Consider the following 17391-nt stretch of genomic DNA (forward strand, 5'->3'; position numbering starts at 1 on the left):
TGCGCACTACAGTTACACCCATAAATACTTAGCCTTCCCCCAGTCGGACATCTTAGTCCCCACCCCCATAAATTATATTCTAGAGCCGCCACTGCTATCAGCTCCCCGTCCCATTTCAAGGTTCCTAGATACCGCATTGCATCTGACACTCTGGGAAAGGTCTGCATTAGAAACAATTTTCTAGGTCTAGCTGAAGAATAATTTGAAACTATGCTTGGAACTCTAGAAATATGTACTTCAGCCGCTTGCTTTACCAAGAACGTCGAGAGTGTAAGGGTCGTACAAGATCATGTCATTATCGGTCCAAATTAATTACGGTCTTTGAACGTTAACGACCTGCGATAGTCCCCAGACAGCTTCGCGCGTTTCACCAGGAGGATTTTAAAACAATAAATTCCACTTTTATTATTTGTTTATTGTTTCAATCCCTTTGATCAAACTAATAATATGTGATGGTTACTAGGTGACGGTAAATTTTTGTTTGAAAGTTGGGTAAATCATTATTAGTAATAAGGACTTACTTTGTTGAGCAACCTACTTTAAAACAAGATCTGTTGGTGAGTATGTAACCCACTTTCAGAAAATAATTAGCACTGTGCTTCTCATAAACCATTATAAAAAGATGACGATTTAAACTTGAAAATGTTCAATATTCTATTAAATCGACCAACCGTACCTAAGTATATATATTTTTCATATGTATTTATGTTTTTCTTTATACATCTAAATCCTTAATATTAGCAATATGGGCCTATACATTAAGCCTAATCTTGATTGTATAAGAACAATAACATCCAATCAAAATTAGGAAGTTGTTTAGGACTGGTGTAACTGTAGCCATTGCCTTTTAATAATTTTGTTTTGATTAACAGTTTGATTTTGACATGACTTCCCCTATTAATGAGGATGATGATCTTGATTCGTCAGCGATCGTATATCGCAATTCTACGAAGAAAGACTCGTAAAGTAACCATCGTCGTAGTCTGTTTTCGAAGTTTTAGGTTGTTCACCTTTCCAACTGAACAAGTCACGTCAGCCTAGGATGTTGTCAGAAGGGGTTCTTCAGAGTTAATTGTTATGTACAATTGACGTATTTAATATTATATTGGAGAATTTTCAATGTTCAAATTTATTTATATTATTTGACCATCCGTACCTTAACATTTATATTTTTTTCATTCTGTATTAATTTTTTTCTTAAGCATCATTGATGATGCAACATTAGTTACCAACGTGGGTCCATATTAGACATAATTAATAATATTTAGTATCAATTTTTTGAATAACGTTTTGATTTTTACGTGGCATATTAATGAGAATGATGATGTTGACTAGTCAGCGATCGAATATCCTGGGAAGAAAACTCATAATGACTCTTGATGTGACCATCGCCATCTGTTCGAAATAATGTTAGGTTGTTCACCTTACCACCTGCACAAGTCACGTCGTAGCCGTATAGTTGTCAGAATGATTTTTAATCAAAATTAATTGTTTTGTGTTGAGAGCAATTGAAGCTTTTAGATTCGAATAATGAATTTCCCTTTTTTCATTAAATCCACCATATTCGTAATTACAGTAAAACAATACATTGGCAGCCCTATTTTCTATATTAAAGTGAATTCTTGGATTACAAATGAATTTAGAACAGGAACATATTTTACACTTGTCAAACAACAGACACATAAATTATACCATTCGTAATTTTAGCAGTCTCCTCTTATATTTTTTTCTTATTTCAGGCTGTCCCACCACACGACCCAGGGCCGGATCCAGAGATGGGAAAAAGGGGGGGGGCGAAAGTGGGGCTGATCGAGACAACACTACCCTAGTGGGTCCGGGGCATTCCCCCGCAAATGTTGTGTTTTATAGACGCCCGAAAATAACCTCTGAGGTGTTTTGGCCGATCAATTTTTTTTTCTTTCTTTTTTTTTCTTTTTTTTTTAACTTCCCAAAGGAGGTAGCGAGGGGGCGGGGCCGGCCCAGCTCCTACTAAATCCGCCCATTAGATTTGTTTCTCTTATCTTCTCGGGTCGTGCCTCCTTTCTTCCACTTATTTATTAATTTACATAATTTTTTTTTTTTTTTGCATTTTTATTTTTTGAAGTACCGTAAATTGTGTTGTATTACACAAAAAAGGAAGTAGTAAATGTCAAGTTGAATTGAATTGAATTTAGTTAGCGAAAACTGAATTTTGTCTTACTGGAAGCTACTTTGATATCTTTTAAAACAACAACTGAATGTTTGACGTATTTTTTTACAACAGCATTCCCCTCACCTCCCGTCGGACAGGCCGGGTTCCCCGCTAGTCCGACGCCAAAAAAAAATATTCCCCTATCCAAATAACCCTTATTTTGATTGCCTAATATTGTGGTCTAAAAGTACATTTTTGGGCCATACTAAGCTATAAAATCTCTCCCCATGAAGAACTCTACCAGAGATTTTTATTCCTGGACCTTGATTGAGGCTCTAGTCGGCCCGTTGGTTCGCACCCTCTTTCGGACATGTCGGACCCCCTGTCGGCAAATTTCTGGAGCTATCGCTGACTCTATTATAGGCGTATCCATTAAAATTGTTAAGTGTTGAATCTACGTTGCAAACGGTGAAATGACTTTAATTTATTTGAATTGATTTTTGTTCTTGGGCAAACTTAATTTATGTTTCTTTTGTATCAAATTCCATGTGCATTCAAATAATTGTGTATTTTGTAAATGTTAGGCCTATAAATTTTGGTATGTTTATTAATGAATGTTGGAAATAAAATTGCACATGGCAGCACTGAGATAAAATTGTAGGGAGTAGTATGGTGTCACAAAAGTGACCCGACAAATCCATGAAAATGTGCACTATTTCTTCATAACCCCTATGGCCTATTTATTTTATCAAAACATATATTTTGTTGTTATGAAAGTCAGTTGTCACCTAGTAAGGACTGCTCGTGAATCATTCTAAACATGCAGAGGACAAAGTTAATGTTGGGCCATCAACAACATCAAGTTGCTGTCAACCTTCAATTTCTTCAGCCTTTTATCCAAAAATATCTTGTTGCGCGAATGATTGATTGACCTCACAAGTACAGGCACCGGCATATCAGTGATGGCACCAGGATCTGCCCGACGGGGGTCGCTAAAGGCCCGAGGGGGGGCTAGGCGTGCGGAGCAAGCCTCACTTGGCTGGGGCCAAGAGGCCGCCAAGGGGCCACCGGTGAGGGTCCAGGGGCAAAGCCCCTTGGAAGCTACAGATAATTGACAAATTTTGATGAATTTTTATTAGTTATTTGATAGGCATCAAGCTACCATAATACGACTTCATGTATGTTTTTTAATGTCGAAACTAACTTCCATTTGCAAATTAAAATAAACTAGAGATGAGTAAAAAAAACAAACTAAAAACTAAAAAAACTAAAGCTTAAACTAAAACTAAAGAGATGAGATGATTTGATAGGCATCGAGCTACTATAATATGACTTCATGTGCTTTCAAATGTCGAAATCAGCCTCCAAAACTAAAAAAAAAACATTTTGTATAAAACAAGAAACAAAGAGTATGCATTGTAGCCATCTGATGTATTTTCAAATCCTCATACTTCAGAGTGAAATTCTACATTTTGGAAATTTTGCATGAAATTTGTCGACCACGCTGTCAAGCTCGAGGTTTCTTCCCCTATCACGATGTATTCCAACCATCATGAGGCTATTCAAACTAGCATTTGTCATAACAGAACGCGAATAATTTTGAATTAGTCTCATTGAACTATTATTATTATTATTATTATTATTATTATTATTATTATTATTATTATTATTATTATTGTGATGAAAAGTTAACACAAATAGTTCAATGAAAACAATATGGTGGCTAAACGAATATTATATGTAAATAATTTTTTTATTTGTTTATTCCCCGACAAAATTTACTCGTCTTCCCCGACGGGGAGGGGAATATGCTTCCCGATAGGGGGATATACCCCCCAGCCCCTCTAGCGCCAAAACTGCGGCATATGCTGAGAAGGTAAAACAGAAAAACATATTTGATCGTTCTGTGGGATCGTTCTCCCTCCCCAAAGAAAGACAAAGGACAAAGTATTCCCCCACCATCAAGCAAATATTGGTGACACCCCTGTTGTTGCTGTAACCTTGCATTTTCGTTTCTTCATTCACAATTTTGTATTCTAAAACAAATCACAATCCCAATTCCCCGGATGTTGCTCTGGAATAAAAATCTTTAGCATCGTGTGTAAAGTATCCTATGCCGGGTGATACAACATTTGGAAGTTAGTGACTCATTTTATCGACAAAACAAAGTCACCGAATGGATCACCCTTGAACCTGAGGGGGTTTGTGACATATATAGGCCTAGTCAGCATGAATTCTCATGTCAAAACAAACACAAGTTATGAGCGTAAACCGCAGTAGTAAACTTATGTAACAACGGGGCGACCTGTGGCTTCATAAATAACACAAAAGGTAGGCTGAAATTTTGTTGTAAATCGTCTGCAAAGGCGATTATCGCATTTGTTGGTGAACAAGCAAGAGATGAGCGTCACTTTAAAAATCAAGCTTGCAGAACCAAGGGCCACAGAAAGGTAGGAATATTGTGAACACTTCCTGCATAACTCTTCCTGATGCAAAACGAACTTTTGTTTCCTCTATTCAGGATGGCAAGTACGGTAATTGGTGGCGTGTTGTAATCTGTTATATTGTTTCTTAACTTTGTCATCAGCAGTTTTATTTATTTATTTTATTGTTAATAATTGCCATAATTTCTAATATTTTATAGGTGTTGCTACTGTTTTATTTTTTATTTTATTTATTTATTTTTTTTTTGCTCATCAAACCTTGATAGACCTATAAAATATGATAAGTGTTGTCTTATCAAACTATAATTTTCAAATGATAAGCTTTGGAAAAAAACAATATTAATATAAATAAATTATTAGTTAATAAAATAAATCTTTGGAAAAACTGGTTGCCCGAGGACATGGTGGATAGCAGAGCAAAGTAAGTAATACTACACAACAATTGCTATTGCGTTGATTATTATTTTTGTAGTTAGCTGTTGCAGCGAACAGTTTTTTGCTCAACACAATGGTGTGTTGTTTTGGGGAGGTTTCCGATAACGTATACGTGACGCATGTACATCCGATCATATTAATACTGATTTCACATTTTATACTGCTAGTAATTTGACATCTCCAGGATTAAATTAGTATAACCCTCCATATGGTTCAACAATAACTTAAATATGATCATTTATACTCAGTCCAATGCTTGTGATCTGAGGTAAGCGATTGCACTTACACACCAACGCACACCTAATCTCAAAAGTTTTTGAGTAAGACAGGGTGTGTATTGCTTTGAACATGATGATTGATGACATGACTGCATCAACATTAACAACAGTTTTCAACAGAAGCCTAAATCGCCTGGCCATCTCCGCTCCCCATCCCTAATAATTACTCAAACAAATTAAGGTGCGTGTTTCAAAGGTCACCTACCATTTTCACACAATAAGCACTGCCTGAATTTAAAAAAAATTTTTTATAAAATACTTTTTTTCTTACGAATGTGTTTCATGATTCTTAAAACACATACACACCTCGGGCAATTCCGTAGAGTAGTAAACCAAATGATAATAATAATAGATTTATATAGAGGCAGTTCTAAATTTATCAAAGGATAATAATAATAATAGGAAAGTAAATAACATTCCTTGAATAAATACATCTTGAGATTTTTCTTAAAGGTAAGTAAATTAGGCGAATCGCGAACTGATGAAAGAGGCAAGTAATTCTATGTAGAAGGGGGCTTGGAAAAGAAATGGCACGTTTAAGGCGAGACTTTTTTATAGGCCTACCTTGCTTCGCGAACTTATTTTTTTACCTGAGATCTTCAGACGAGGGCGGAGAAAAATAAAAATGTTTTTTTCTTATTTAGCAAATGGTTTTTACAAGAACATCCAGACAGAGGAGAAAATAAAAATGAAATTGTATTGTTGAATGCAAACAGTGTGGTAATGGGATGGTTAAATGCTTAAAATTTATATAATTAGGAAAAATATATATATCTTGTTTGTGGAGATTTTAAGGCAAAAATATAGAACTTTTTTTTTCTGAAATTTCTATTTTTTCGTGGAGGTGGGTGCGCTAATTAACCAAAAATAAAATTTTATATTTATTCGAAATCATCATGGAGGGCGGTGGGTTCGCTAAACAATGTGTAAAAAAAGTCTAGCCTTAACCATAATTGTTTGTCTTGCCTTAACCATAATTGTTTGTCTTGCCTCTACGAGACAGAACTGTTAGTGGGAATTTTAGATGACAAATGAGAAGATGGCGACAAAGTATAGTGGGCTCAGGTGATTCAATAAACAGACAGGTTAAAGTAATTTGAAATTCAATAAAAGTAAAATAGAACGCTGTTTTAAAGGGAGCAAATTCAACTTCCCATTTACTAGCAAAATATCCAAAATCTGATCCAATTTTTATTAGGCCTAATATCGCGTGATTTTAGTTGTTGGCTTAAGTTGGTACTAATTTGTAAGTATTCATAAAAAAAACTTACAAACATCTTCAAGAAAAAATATATAGATTCTGAGACTGTCAAAATTACGTCAGAATTTATGGAATTTCCCATGTGACAGATATGAATGAGAATTGGCTTAACATTCCTAACTTTTATCACATCACTGTATTTGTTACAGTATCATTTTCAAAAGGTTGCAAAATCACCAAAGTGTATCAATTAGGCCTATTGTCTACGTGCTTAAATAGATGTGTAGAGTTTAGAAAATTTTATTTATTTTGATTTTTGTTCAAATACAGTCAGCAATCTTCGACTCTTAGCTTATACTGTACAATTGATTATTCGTGTGAATTGTCGACATATGATGACTCCATCCTCAAATTAATACTCGACGTTTTAGATATATATATATATATATATATATATATACATATATATATATACATAATATATAAAACAAATAAGATAATCGAATAATATAGTGTTGTTCATGAATTACTATACAATAATTTAGTAAAAAGCTTTGCAATGCTATGTAAATATTATAGGCTACTAAGAATTTAATATGTTAAAATATATTTGATCGAATAATTGATAAATTGATTTATTTATTAAACAATGGATTGATCGATGGATTGGTTTAACGTTGTTATTATTATCATTGATTAATATGGAATAAATAATAATTCTTGTTATTATATTGTGCATTTATCATGCTCAGTATCTCAGTGTATTTGATTGATTCAATAATCGATTGATTGATGGATTTCCTGTTGTTGTTGTTATTATTAATGTGATAAAGTTCACCCTCCAATTAGAAATCCCCTCTAATTAGAGATATGAGGTCTATCACTTAACACTAAGCCTGTAATTCCGAGACCCATCTAATTCGAGACCGTGACCTTCTTTAAAGTCCTAAAGAGACTTCTAATACAAGAACACGTTTGGAAGAAATTAACCAGACAAGCTTAAAACAAATGCACCGTTAATTGTCATCAATTAGTATTCACGAATTAATCGTGGTTCTTTTTAACATAATTATCTCATATTAAACGATGACAAGACAATGTTTCCATAATTTCTTTAAAGTGTTGAAATCCGTGAGATCCAATGAAAGACGCCCAATGGCTCGAGCGTTTTGGCTGTTTTTAGTACCGGTACTTTCATTTCAGGTGTTTATCTGACATTATATGGTATCATATTTGAAGATAAAAGATATGCTTCAATTTGGTTCCAGTTGCTAAAAAAAACATTATTGATTTAGTCATAAACTTAACACAAATTCAACAAAAAGGAAATAAATATTTAAGTCTTTTAAGATAAAATAAATGTTTGGATTTGATCACCTCTAATTATGCTGAATTAAAAAAAAACTCTGTTTAGAAATATTCTCCATTTAGATGGTTTCGGTTTTGATTACCTTCTTATTATGCTGGTTAATGACCAGTCTTAGCCGTGGTCTCCATTTAGAGACCACTCCAAATTTTCAGGTCCGACCCAAAGTTGGTTTTGAATTAGAGGGTGATTTGTAATGTTATCATTTGACAATGTATTCGGTTGATAGAATAATTGACTAATTGATTGATTGATTGATTGACGATTTATTGATCACTCCGTCAGTTGGTTGGTTGGGTAGTTGGACCAATTGATTGATTAAGTGACTGACTGATTGGTTGGTTAGTTGATTGTTTGCTTAATTGATTGATTGGATTTGTTCTTTTTGCAGCTGCAGAAAGACTCATAAAATCATGGCGACCGAAAATACCTTCAAAGCTGAAGACTTGGATCGTCAGTTTTTGCAGTGTACACTTTGCCTCGATCGCCTGACAAAACCTAAAGTGCTGCCATGCCAGCACACTTTTTGTGAAGGATGCTTAGAATTATGGGTTGACAGGAATGAAGGATTGACATGTCCTGTGTGTCGCAAGGATTATCCGCTACCTGCAAATGGTGTCGTTGGTCTGCCAGATAATTTCTTCATCAACAATATAATTGATTTCATCTCGCTCAAGAAAGAATGCGAGGAAAATTCCACAGCGTGCCATGGCTGCGAGAGGACGGCATCGAACTACTGCACTGTCTGCTTGGAGTTTTTGTGTAGCGACTGTGGGAGCGCACACCGTCGCTTACGATTGACCAGAAATCACAGAGTCCAGTCAATGGATGAGTACAGGAGCTCACAGGCAATGCCGGCAGCACGAATTAGAATCCTCAGCCCAGATCACTGCCCAGATCATCCCGAATATGAGATACAGTTCTACTGCCAGACGTGCGAGCGCGTCATATGCCGAAAGTGCTGCGCAACGTTGCATCCTCTTCCTGTCCACAGGCAGCTGTCTATTGAAAGTGCCGCCGAGAGTCGGCGGTCCTACATGACTAGCATGATCGACAAAGCGCAGAGCAAAGCTCAGAAAGCCAGTGAAACGCTTTATGGGTTGCGGAAAATAAAAGAGAACCTTGATGTCAGTCGTGAAAAACACATCAACAAAATCCGGCAACGTAAAGAATTTCTAACTGGAGTTATTGAAAGACACGAGGAGAAAATGATGGACGAGTATAACGATTTCTTCAATGAGCGTAGTTCAGAAATTGAAGAGGAAATTAGTAAGTTCGTGGAGATAGTTGACGAGATAGATAGTATTAACAGTGTAACAGAGAGTCTTCTGGAAGGTGGTAAGGAGGTCGCGCTCATGACACAGAGTTTACAGAGTACCGTTAAACTCCAACGCGTCTTGCAGACTGACGTGGAGACACAAATAACCGATGAACCTTCGATCGGATTCGTTGCCGGCGAAGATGATTTAAATGAATCCGAAATATTCGGAAAGATTGAGAAAAATGAAACAAAAATATACAGAACCGTTTTCAATTCTGAGGCACCGCCGCCACAGGTTGTTGCTGTTGGTGAAAATGTACAGTTTACATTACAAATGGACGATCTTGTCGAAAGAAATGAAATAAATGCTCAACCGATACCAGTCTCTGCCAAACTCTGTTCACCGACTGGCGAGGTTGGAATCGCTCGCGTAAGCAATAAAGATAATGGCAACTATGATGTAACATTCCGCCCGATAAGCGAGGGACGCCACCGTCTTATCCTCTCCGTTCTTGGGCGTCAACTCAGTGAAAGTCCTTATTACATTGACGTCTCGTCGTCGACGACTCATCGTCTTAAATTTGGCGATGGAGATGGTGGTGACTCGGGATGTCTTCGGGAGCCCTGGGGCGTGTGCATGTTTGGTGAAAAACACGTCTTAATAGCGGACACAGGGAATAACGCAATCAGAATTTTCGACATTGATGGACGATATAAAACACACCTCTGTTTTCCAAGTTTAGAGAAAAATCTCGAACCGACAGATATCGTTACAACGGGTGACGGTGTAATTTACGTATCGGATGCAGGTAACTGTCAGGTTATTGTCTGCGATATCGAGGGACATTTACTAGGTCGATTTGGTAAGAATGTACTCAAGAAACCATGTGGTCTTGCCCTCAGTCTCAGTGGTAATGTCTGTGTCGTCGATCACGAACTTCACACAGTGAAAGTGTTTACGGCCCGCGGACAACATATTCACGATATCGGATACAACGGCAACGGTCGAGGGCAATTCCGTGGACCCTTGTCAGCTACAGTTAACACAAAAGATGAGCTAATCGTGTCAGACCGCGAAAACCATCGGTTGCAGGTGTTCAACAAGGATGGACACTTCTTGAAAGAACTCATATTATCCCAGGACGGCGAGGCCCTGAAATATCCAAGTGGCATTTGTACGGATAAGGACGATAACTTGTACGTTTGTAACGATTGGAATAATCGGATCTTGAAATTCACCTCTGATGGAAATTTCATTTGCCGTATTGATAACGAAGTTGACAGACTGAAGTATCCCAATGGTGTGTGTATTAGCAAAGACGGCAGTAAGTTAATTGTGGTTGACTACGGAAACGATTGTGCCAAATTATTTGACTTGTAATTCTAATAAAGTAAGCCAATGATTTTAGTTCTCGTCAACATACGGTACACGTGCGCACGGCATTGTACACATCATTATAAATCCATGGGCTGTAACATTAATATAACTAGTATTTACATCAGTTACTATTGTATTAATGATGTCGAAATGAAGGATAATATGAAAGTCTAGGAACAGTGGTACACGTAACAGGAAAGACACAAACGCTTTTTAGGGGGAACGTTCTTGGAAACATTTATGACAAAGTATAATGCAAGACACATAAAGTCTTACAAATGACGATGATGATTGTATATCAAAATAGTTATAATAATTGCACATCAAATTACAATTCAAGTATAAGTAAGTCGAAATACAGAATTACATCATAAAAGCTGCGCACATTAGTCTCTAGAGCATACAGACAGACAGAAAGGTTTTGAGATGTAAATTACCAAAGCATGAAACTTGGCATAAAATATCTTTGTCATCTGTGCAGATTATTAAAAGGATACGGTAAATGAAGACATAAAACATGGATTGTATTTATATACTGCGAGACCAAAGTAATTTATTTTCGGAAAAAACGCGGAACGTTTTGCATTATGTAAGAAATTGTACAATTCAGCTTCGATGAAGCATGAGGATATCTTCTGGTACGGTACTTCCTGAGTAAACAAATAGGCAGATTTTTCGAACTAAAAACGGACGTAAATTGATGGTAAACATGTTTCGGGCGCATGCCTACTCTTCAACCCATCTTCAGTACAAACACACAGAAAACAAACCAAAACTCGCCATTCTTAACTACGAGTATATATACTCTACAGAACTTAAAAATGAATATTAATAAGCTAACTAAATGTATTATCAATTAAGGTAATGAACGATCGTAATTGATAAGTATATGCAAGGGTCTATGGAACACCTTGCCTACATTAGTACTGCATACTAATTAAAAAGTTGTAAGGTTAAATGTTTGAGTTGAAAGAAAGAAGAAGAAGAAGAAGTTGAATGTTGACATTTGGACTGTTCCATTTAACAGTTATTGGAGGGCTTAATGGGTTAAAGTGAATAATGGAAAAGCGCTTTGGATGCACCATGTGTTCTATTTCTCTATGTATCAAAAATCGAAACACAGGACAGGAATGAATGTGTATAATTCCTTGAGATACTTGTTGCTATTTGAAACCAGATGAAACTATTTACCAGGACAGGAATGGTTCCCCAGAACAAAAAATATAGGCCTATGTCTGAAGCTTTGTCCACACTATCAAATAAATGTGACATGCCCATATTTGGGTTATAATATGTCATCATCATGCCCATATATGGGAACATCATACACATTTGATAGTGTGGACAGGGCTTTATTGTCTTGGATCCTAAACCTCTGTTTACACTATCTACTACTAAAAGTACTATGTTAAGTACACATAAATAATTTAGAAAATTTAAACTGAGTTTGCACTTTAGTTTTACACCTAAACTATTTTTCGAGAAATATTTAGAATAAAAATAACATAAAAGACACAAAGACCTTATTATCATCACGTTTGCTTTTCGAAACAAAACTATTCGGGATTAAGTTGAAGGTTGCCATTAATGTCTATGTTAAGTTGAAAAGGTGAAAGAACAATCTTTTCATCGTATATCAAGTAAATTCAATCGACACGTCGCTGTATAATATGACAGATGAGATTTATCTCTCGGAATGACCTGATCATAAATCCAACCCTAATAATATTTCGCTGAGGCGACCTGTTACTAACTACAATACATGTATGTAACGTTCAACGTTATCTTCCTCATATTTGTTCATGAAACTCTTTTATGTCTATAGGAAATTAATAAATGTTACCGGTATGGAATTAACCAGAATAGTTTTTTATACACTTTTTTTAATTAAGAAAAATTATAATACTGCACGATTATTAACTTTGAACTACGTAAAAATTCAATAAAAAATTAAAAGAATAAATTAGGTTGTTAACGATAAATAAGACATATATCAAAACAATTCAGTGTTTGCTGGTGTACAGACAAATATCTACGTTATTCCTAGAACGATTACCAGTCGATTTAGGGGTTTATGATAAGAATATAAAAAAAAATATAGGCATATTATTTATGCGTCTGTTAATTGCCGAGAAATATTTTTTCGCTGTGATCTCGATAAAGAAAAGAATCACATAAATAAGCTATAGAAGCAAGACAGACACCCATTTATATGTTTTAGGTTTTATAGCCCAGCAGACAGTAGGCCGTACAATTTTACATTGTTTGTCTTCAATATTTAACATGCAGTGTTTAACCATCAGGACCAGGGATATTAAACAACGTAAGACAGGGATCATAATTTTTTTTAAATCAGATAATAGTTTTCCGCTAGGTTAAATTATAATACTCTATACACAGTGGGCCGTTCCACGAAGCATCACCCCTTTGATATTGTTGATACGGACACATACGGCAGCGTATAAGCATACATAAACAAGTGCGTTTGTTTGTGGGACATGCGCGTAATCCCGTGCATTAACCGTCACCGTCTGTCAAGGTCCATTTTTATTGACCATTTATAACATACAGCTTGAACTTTACCTTTTAAAATAAAACCCTTCACTATATGTGCGCATGTTCAAAAGTATAATACGTGATAAAATGGATAACAGCCTCATTAATGTTTCTACAAGGAAGAGAATAGTTTGGAAGTAAATTATTGGCAGTTCATATACTGTACTAGACGTTATAGTAAACATGTTTACAGTTAATGAAAATAACAAATGCCCTCGAATCATGCAATATAAGAAAGACTGATCTATACTGAGACAGTTGATGAATCCGTGGCTACCAGAACATGTTATGTATAAATGTGCCAAAACAGCACCTTTAAATCTGGTAAAAGCACGTGTTAATCTAGTGACAGCACTATTTAATCTAGAGACAGCACTTCGAAGTCTAGGTCAGAACTGAGTCGATTTTTTGTTACAAGCGTTTACTCCTACGTCATCAAACGTAAAGATCACTAAAAAAAAAGAAATTTATTGTTTTGTTTTGTACTATATTAATTTGTTCTAATATCAATTGTAAGTTAATAATATCCTTAAATTTACCAAAATATTAATTCTCATGCTCTGGTGGTGCTATCAGGTGGTGGGGGATAGTCGATTTTACATTTGTCAAGGCTTCACTCCTACGTCATCAAAATTAAAGATTACTAAAAAGGGAAATTTGCTGGAGTTGAATTCTTCAGTTAGCAGAATCCAAATGTTTTGTTTTGTACTGTATTACTTTGTTCTAATTTCAATTGTAAGCTAAATGTTGTAGTTAAATCTTACTGATGATTTGATCAGGTGGTGGCAGTACCTACCACCTTTAAGTTCAGTCCACATTTTGAAATATGGCAAATACATGTGATTTGCCCATATTTAGGTGTGATATGTCAATATATAGGTGTGATATGTCCATATATAGGTGTGATATGACATCATTATGCTATATATGGGCAAATCACAGATATTTGTTTGAAAATTGATAGTGTGCACAGAGCAGTACAAAATTATATTGTTTTTAAAATTTTTTAAAATATATGAATCCATGAAAGATATCCAGTGCACAACGTTAATGTCATTATTATGATCTTTATTATATAACCACAAAAACATAGTAAATATTTCTTCTGTAAAATACTTAAAAATAAATTTAAAATATCCTTAAAACAATCTTGTTTATTTCACAAGAACAAAATTTTACAATATTCTACCTAAAATTTGCTCTTGTGAAATTTGTGTAGTGTTCAGCTTATGGAAGCAATACCTCTGCTGGTTAAAGTGGTTTGAATGCAATTCTAAATAATTTACATGCGTAAGTACACTTTTTCGCAACTTGTTTTAAACAAGATCTCTGTGCATCTAGATGATCAAATTGCTTAGTGCTTCTCTTCTTTATGATTATATTCCTTATTATAATTAAAAATATGACAAAATTTTTTAGCTAATGAGTTATATTGGGCACAAACGTTATTCATAAATTGCAGCACCATGGTAATAAATATTATGAAATGAAATGGTTATTTAAATTTGTTATTCTTACAGAGAATTAAAAAAAAAAACATTTTAAAACATCTCTAAATATTAAAATAAAGAACATATTAATTTTCTTTTAATTATTGTAAAAAACCATTGACATTTTTATTATTGTAATTATATATTCGTCGTCAGCATCATCATCATTATCATTATAATGAACATCACCATCATATAATCAATATCATTTTAATAATATAACTATTAGGTTCAACACTAAGTATGAAACAACCCCAAGGAATATAATGTAGTCATGATGCTTCAAATTTTTCAAACTTCAGTTCATTTTCAGAACAAGATGAAGGGAAAAAAAATCACAATTCCTCGAATCACCCTGATCCCCCCAAACTGAGTTTGTTTCATACTCTCTAAATGCTACTTGGATTAAAAGTGCATTTCACCCACATTTTTAAAGAACATGAATAGATAACATTTTTAATTCAATCACATGAATTCTGAAACATCTTCAGCAATACATACTTTGCATAAATAATTCTTAAATGGAGTGGGCAGCATATACAGGTCTCCCTCTAATTAAAAACCCTTCAATTAAAGACCACCTCTAATTAAAGACCACTTTTCTGTGGTCCTAAATAAACAAATGTCTATCATTCTAATTAGAGACCAAAGCTGCTAAAGACTATAGAAACCCTGACCCCAAAAGAGGTCTTCAATTGGAGGGAGACCTGTACAGTAATAATAAATCATCAAAACATGAGGTAGTTAAAACATAATCAGAGATTTCCATCAAACTACAGAGCAACCTCTCCCTCGTGAATCTCACTAATCATCTGTTGACGAATTTGAGGCATCTCGTTTTGATGAAACTCTGCAGAATTTCTGGCAACCATACACCTTGCAAACTGTCGCAGAAGACAAAAAAAAAAAGAAAAATACTGTCAGATATTCCAACTGTCCAGTTCTGATGATATTGTTTTGCTGTCCTGCCCACCCTTTACTTTTGATAAATATAGTATTACTTTAATGTACAGTAAATGTAAGTATTAATATATGTTACTCGTTGAAAATTTGGTTTAGGTCCCTGAAGATCCACATCGGTAGCATTGTAGCGCTTCCTGTGGCCAACCAGCCCCAGCCCCACTAGAGGTGCTACAATCATAAATGATGGGGCTGAGGTGATATAGACCCTCCATCTGTGGAAGTCCCATCCTGGGCCCCCATTATTTGAAATTCCTGGACCCGCCACTGCATGGTCAGTACGCCGGGATACTTTCCCATACATATTCTAAATAGTGCATTGCTTTCGTTTTAATGCACATGGACCTCCGACAACTCTGAAGGACGAGGTAATTACCACAAAGCATCTTACTTGAAGACTCAAGCAAGCTACCAATGACACCCTCTGGATTTTGTCAGTCAAGTTTCCTCTAGATTATCTCATTATGCTTTACTTATTTTGATACTCATTAGTTTTCCTTCTCTAATTTCAATGTGAATGTATGTAAAATTGTTTATAAATAATCAAATCAATATCATTAAATGGTATCAGAAAATATCTAATAATAAATAAAATTTGTATACATATCCATTAAAAAAAAATGCTCAAGGTGCTTGAGAAAATAAACAGCAATAGAAAAATTCAGAACACTAAGCCAGTAAACAGCCTACAAACTAACCAGAAGCAGAGGCACCACCATTATCACTCCAGTTACCAGCACTTTGAAGCCCCAGAGAGGGCTGAAAACATAATTAAAAACTTTAGCTGGCAAACAATTCAGACTTACCTGACAAGCAAACACTCCACAATCACCACTGATAGTTTGTCTTGGAACAGTGCCCTCTACAGTTGAGGTTTTCCATGTTTTCAACATCCATTTAGGATTTTGATGTTGGTTTGCCTCTAGTACCATAAACTTTTTAAGGTTCTGAAAATGTGAAAGAATGAATATTTATGATTTAATCTTCAAACATAAATATTGCATATAATAGATTATATATTAATAATAGTAAATTGTATAATAATTCATTGAAGCAGAAATAAGGTAGATAGACAAAAGAAGTCTCAACACGTTGCTGAGATTGCCTCAAGATTTAACTCGCACCATGGATAACCCACTAAATACGAAGACCTATTTGCAGGGGTACTTGGGGTCCTTCTGGTGGTGAATTTGGCAGTGTATTGGTATTCTTCAACGTGAACATGGGCAACATTGCACAAACGACCAATGGTTCAAATAACTCATCTTTATAACTCACTATAGACCACTCACATTCGTTCATTTTTGTTGCTCGATAGGCCAATATTTAGTTACACACATCATTATGACACCTGTGAAATCAATAGCTGTCCGGCCTTGGTCGGTCAGTGAAACGGTGTGATGATGTGTGATTCTATTTTTTATCTGTTTTGTAGGTTATTCTGTTTGGTTAGTTTAGGTTATTTCCGGTCAAATTTATTTCCATACATTATGCACATATATTTTTCAAGCGCCTTGAGACGGTTTCGATCGTGGAAGGCGCTATATAAATATAAAACCATAACCATAACCATAAGACTAACTTGTGTTTCAGGCCTCCAGCTGAAATCGAGGAGAGCAGTGGAAGGAATTGATGGGGTCCACAGTTCAGCCCACACAGTGTGGCTACCACCAGGTTTACCAACTGAGCTAAGCTACTCAGAGGATAAGTGTAAATTAAACAACAAACTCATACACAACACATTACTCACGCTCTTCCCACAGTAGCAAGACTTATGATCTGTGATTTCATCCTATACAGCATGATGTTATCCTTCATTTTCATTCATTCTCTTTTTATCATCAAATTCATTACAGTACAGAAGATTACTGAATTACGAGTAGATTTACAA

The 17391-nt window shown here is 35.2% G+C and overlaps 2 protein-coding genes across 4 annotated transcripts in view; one reads left to right on the forward strand and one right to left on the reverse strand.

Moving 5' to 3' along the window:
* Window positions 1-14644, forward strand: part of LOC117101544 (tripartite motif-containing protein 2-like) — a 16240-nt gene extending 1596 nt beyond the window's left edge. The window contains exons 1-2 of one of the 3 annotated variants that reach the window (XM_033241517.1): window positions 4312-4581; window positions 8247-14644. In XM_033241517.1, coding sequence (XP_033097408.1) covers window positions 4532-4581; window positions 8247-10497 — 2301 coding nt within the window. In that variant the 5' untranslated portion in view covers window positions 4312-4531 and the 3' untranslated portion in view covers window positions 10498-14644. Of the gene's footprint in view, window positions 1-4311; window positions 4582-8246 lie in introns of those variants that run through there. The other 2 variants (XM_033241519.1, XM_033241518.1) reach the window with 2 other exon arrangements.
* Window positions 14641-17391, reverse strand: part of LOC117101545 (sentrin-specific protease 1-like) — a gene marked incomplete at its 5' end in the record, with an annotated part of 10435 nt that continues 7684 nt past the window's right edge. The window contains 2 exon segments of the mRNA XM_033241520.1: window positions 14641-15424; window positions 16307-16447. Of these exon segments, the coding sequence (XP_033097411.1) occupies window positions 15314-15424; window positions 16307-16447 (252 nt within the window). The 3' untranslated portion in view covers window positions 14641-15313.

This window comes from Anneissia japonica, unplaced genomic scaffold, assembly GCF_011630105.1.
Source record: "Anneissia japonica isolate Jap-2015-1 unplaced genomic scaffold, ASM1163010v1 scaffold310_len583560_cov164, whole genome shotgun sequence".
NCBI classification, from domain to species: Eukaryota; Metazoa; Echinodermata; class Crinoidea; order Comatulida; family Comatulidae; genus Anneissia; species Anneissia japonica.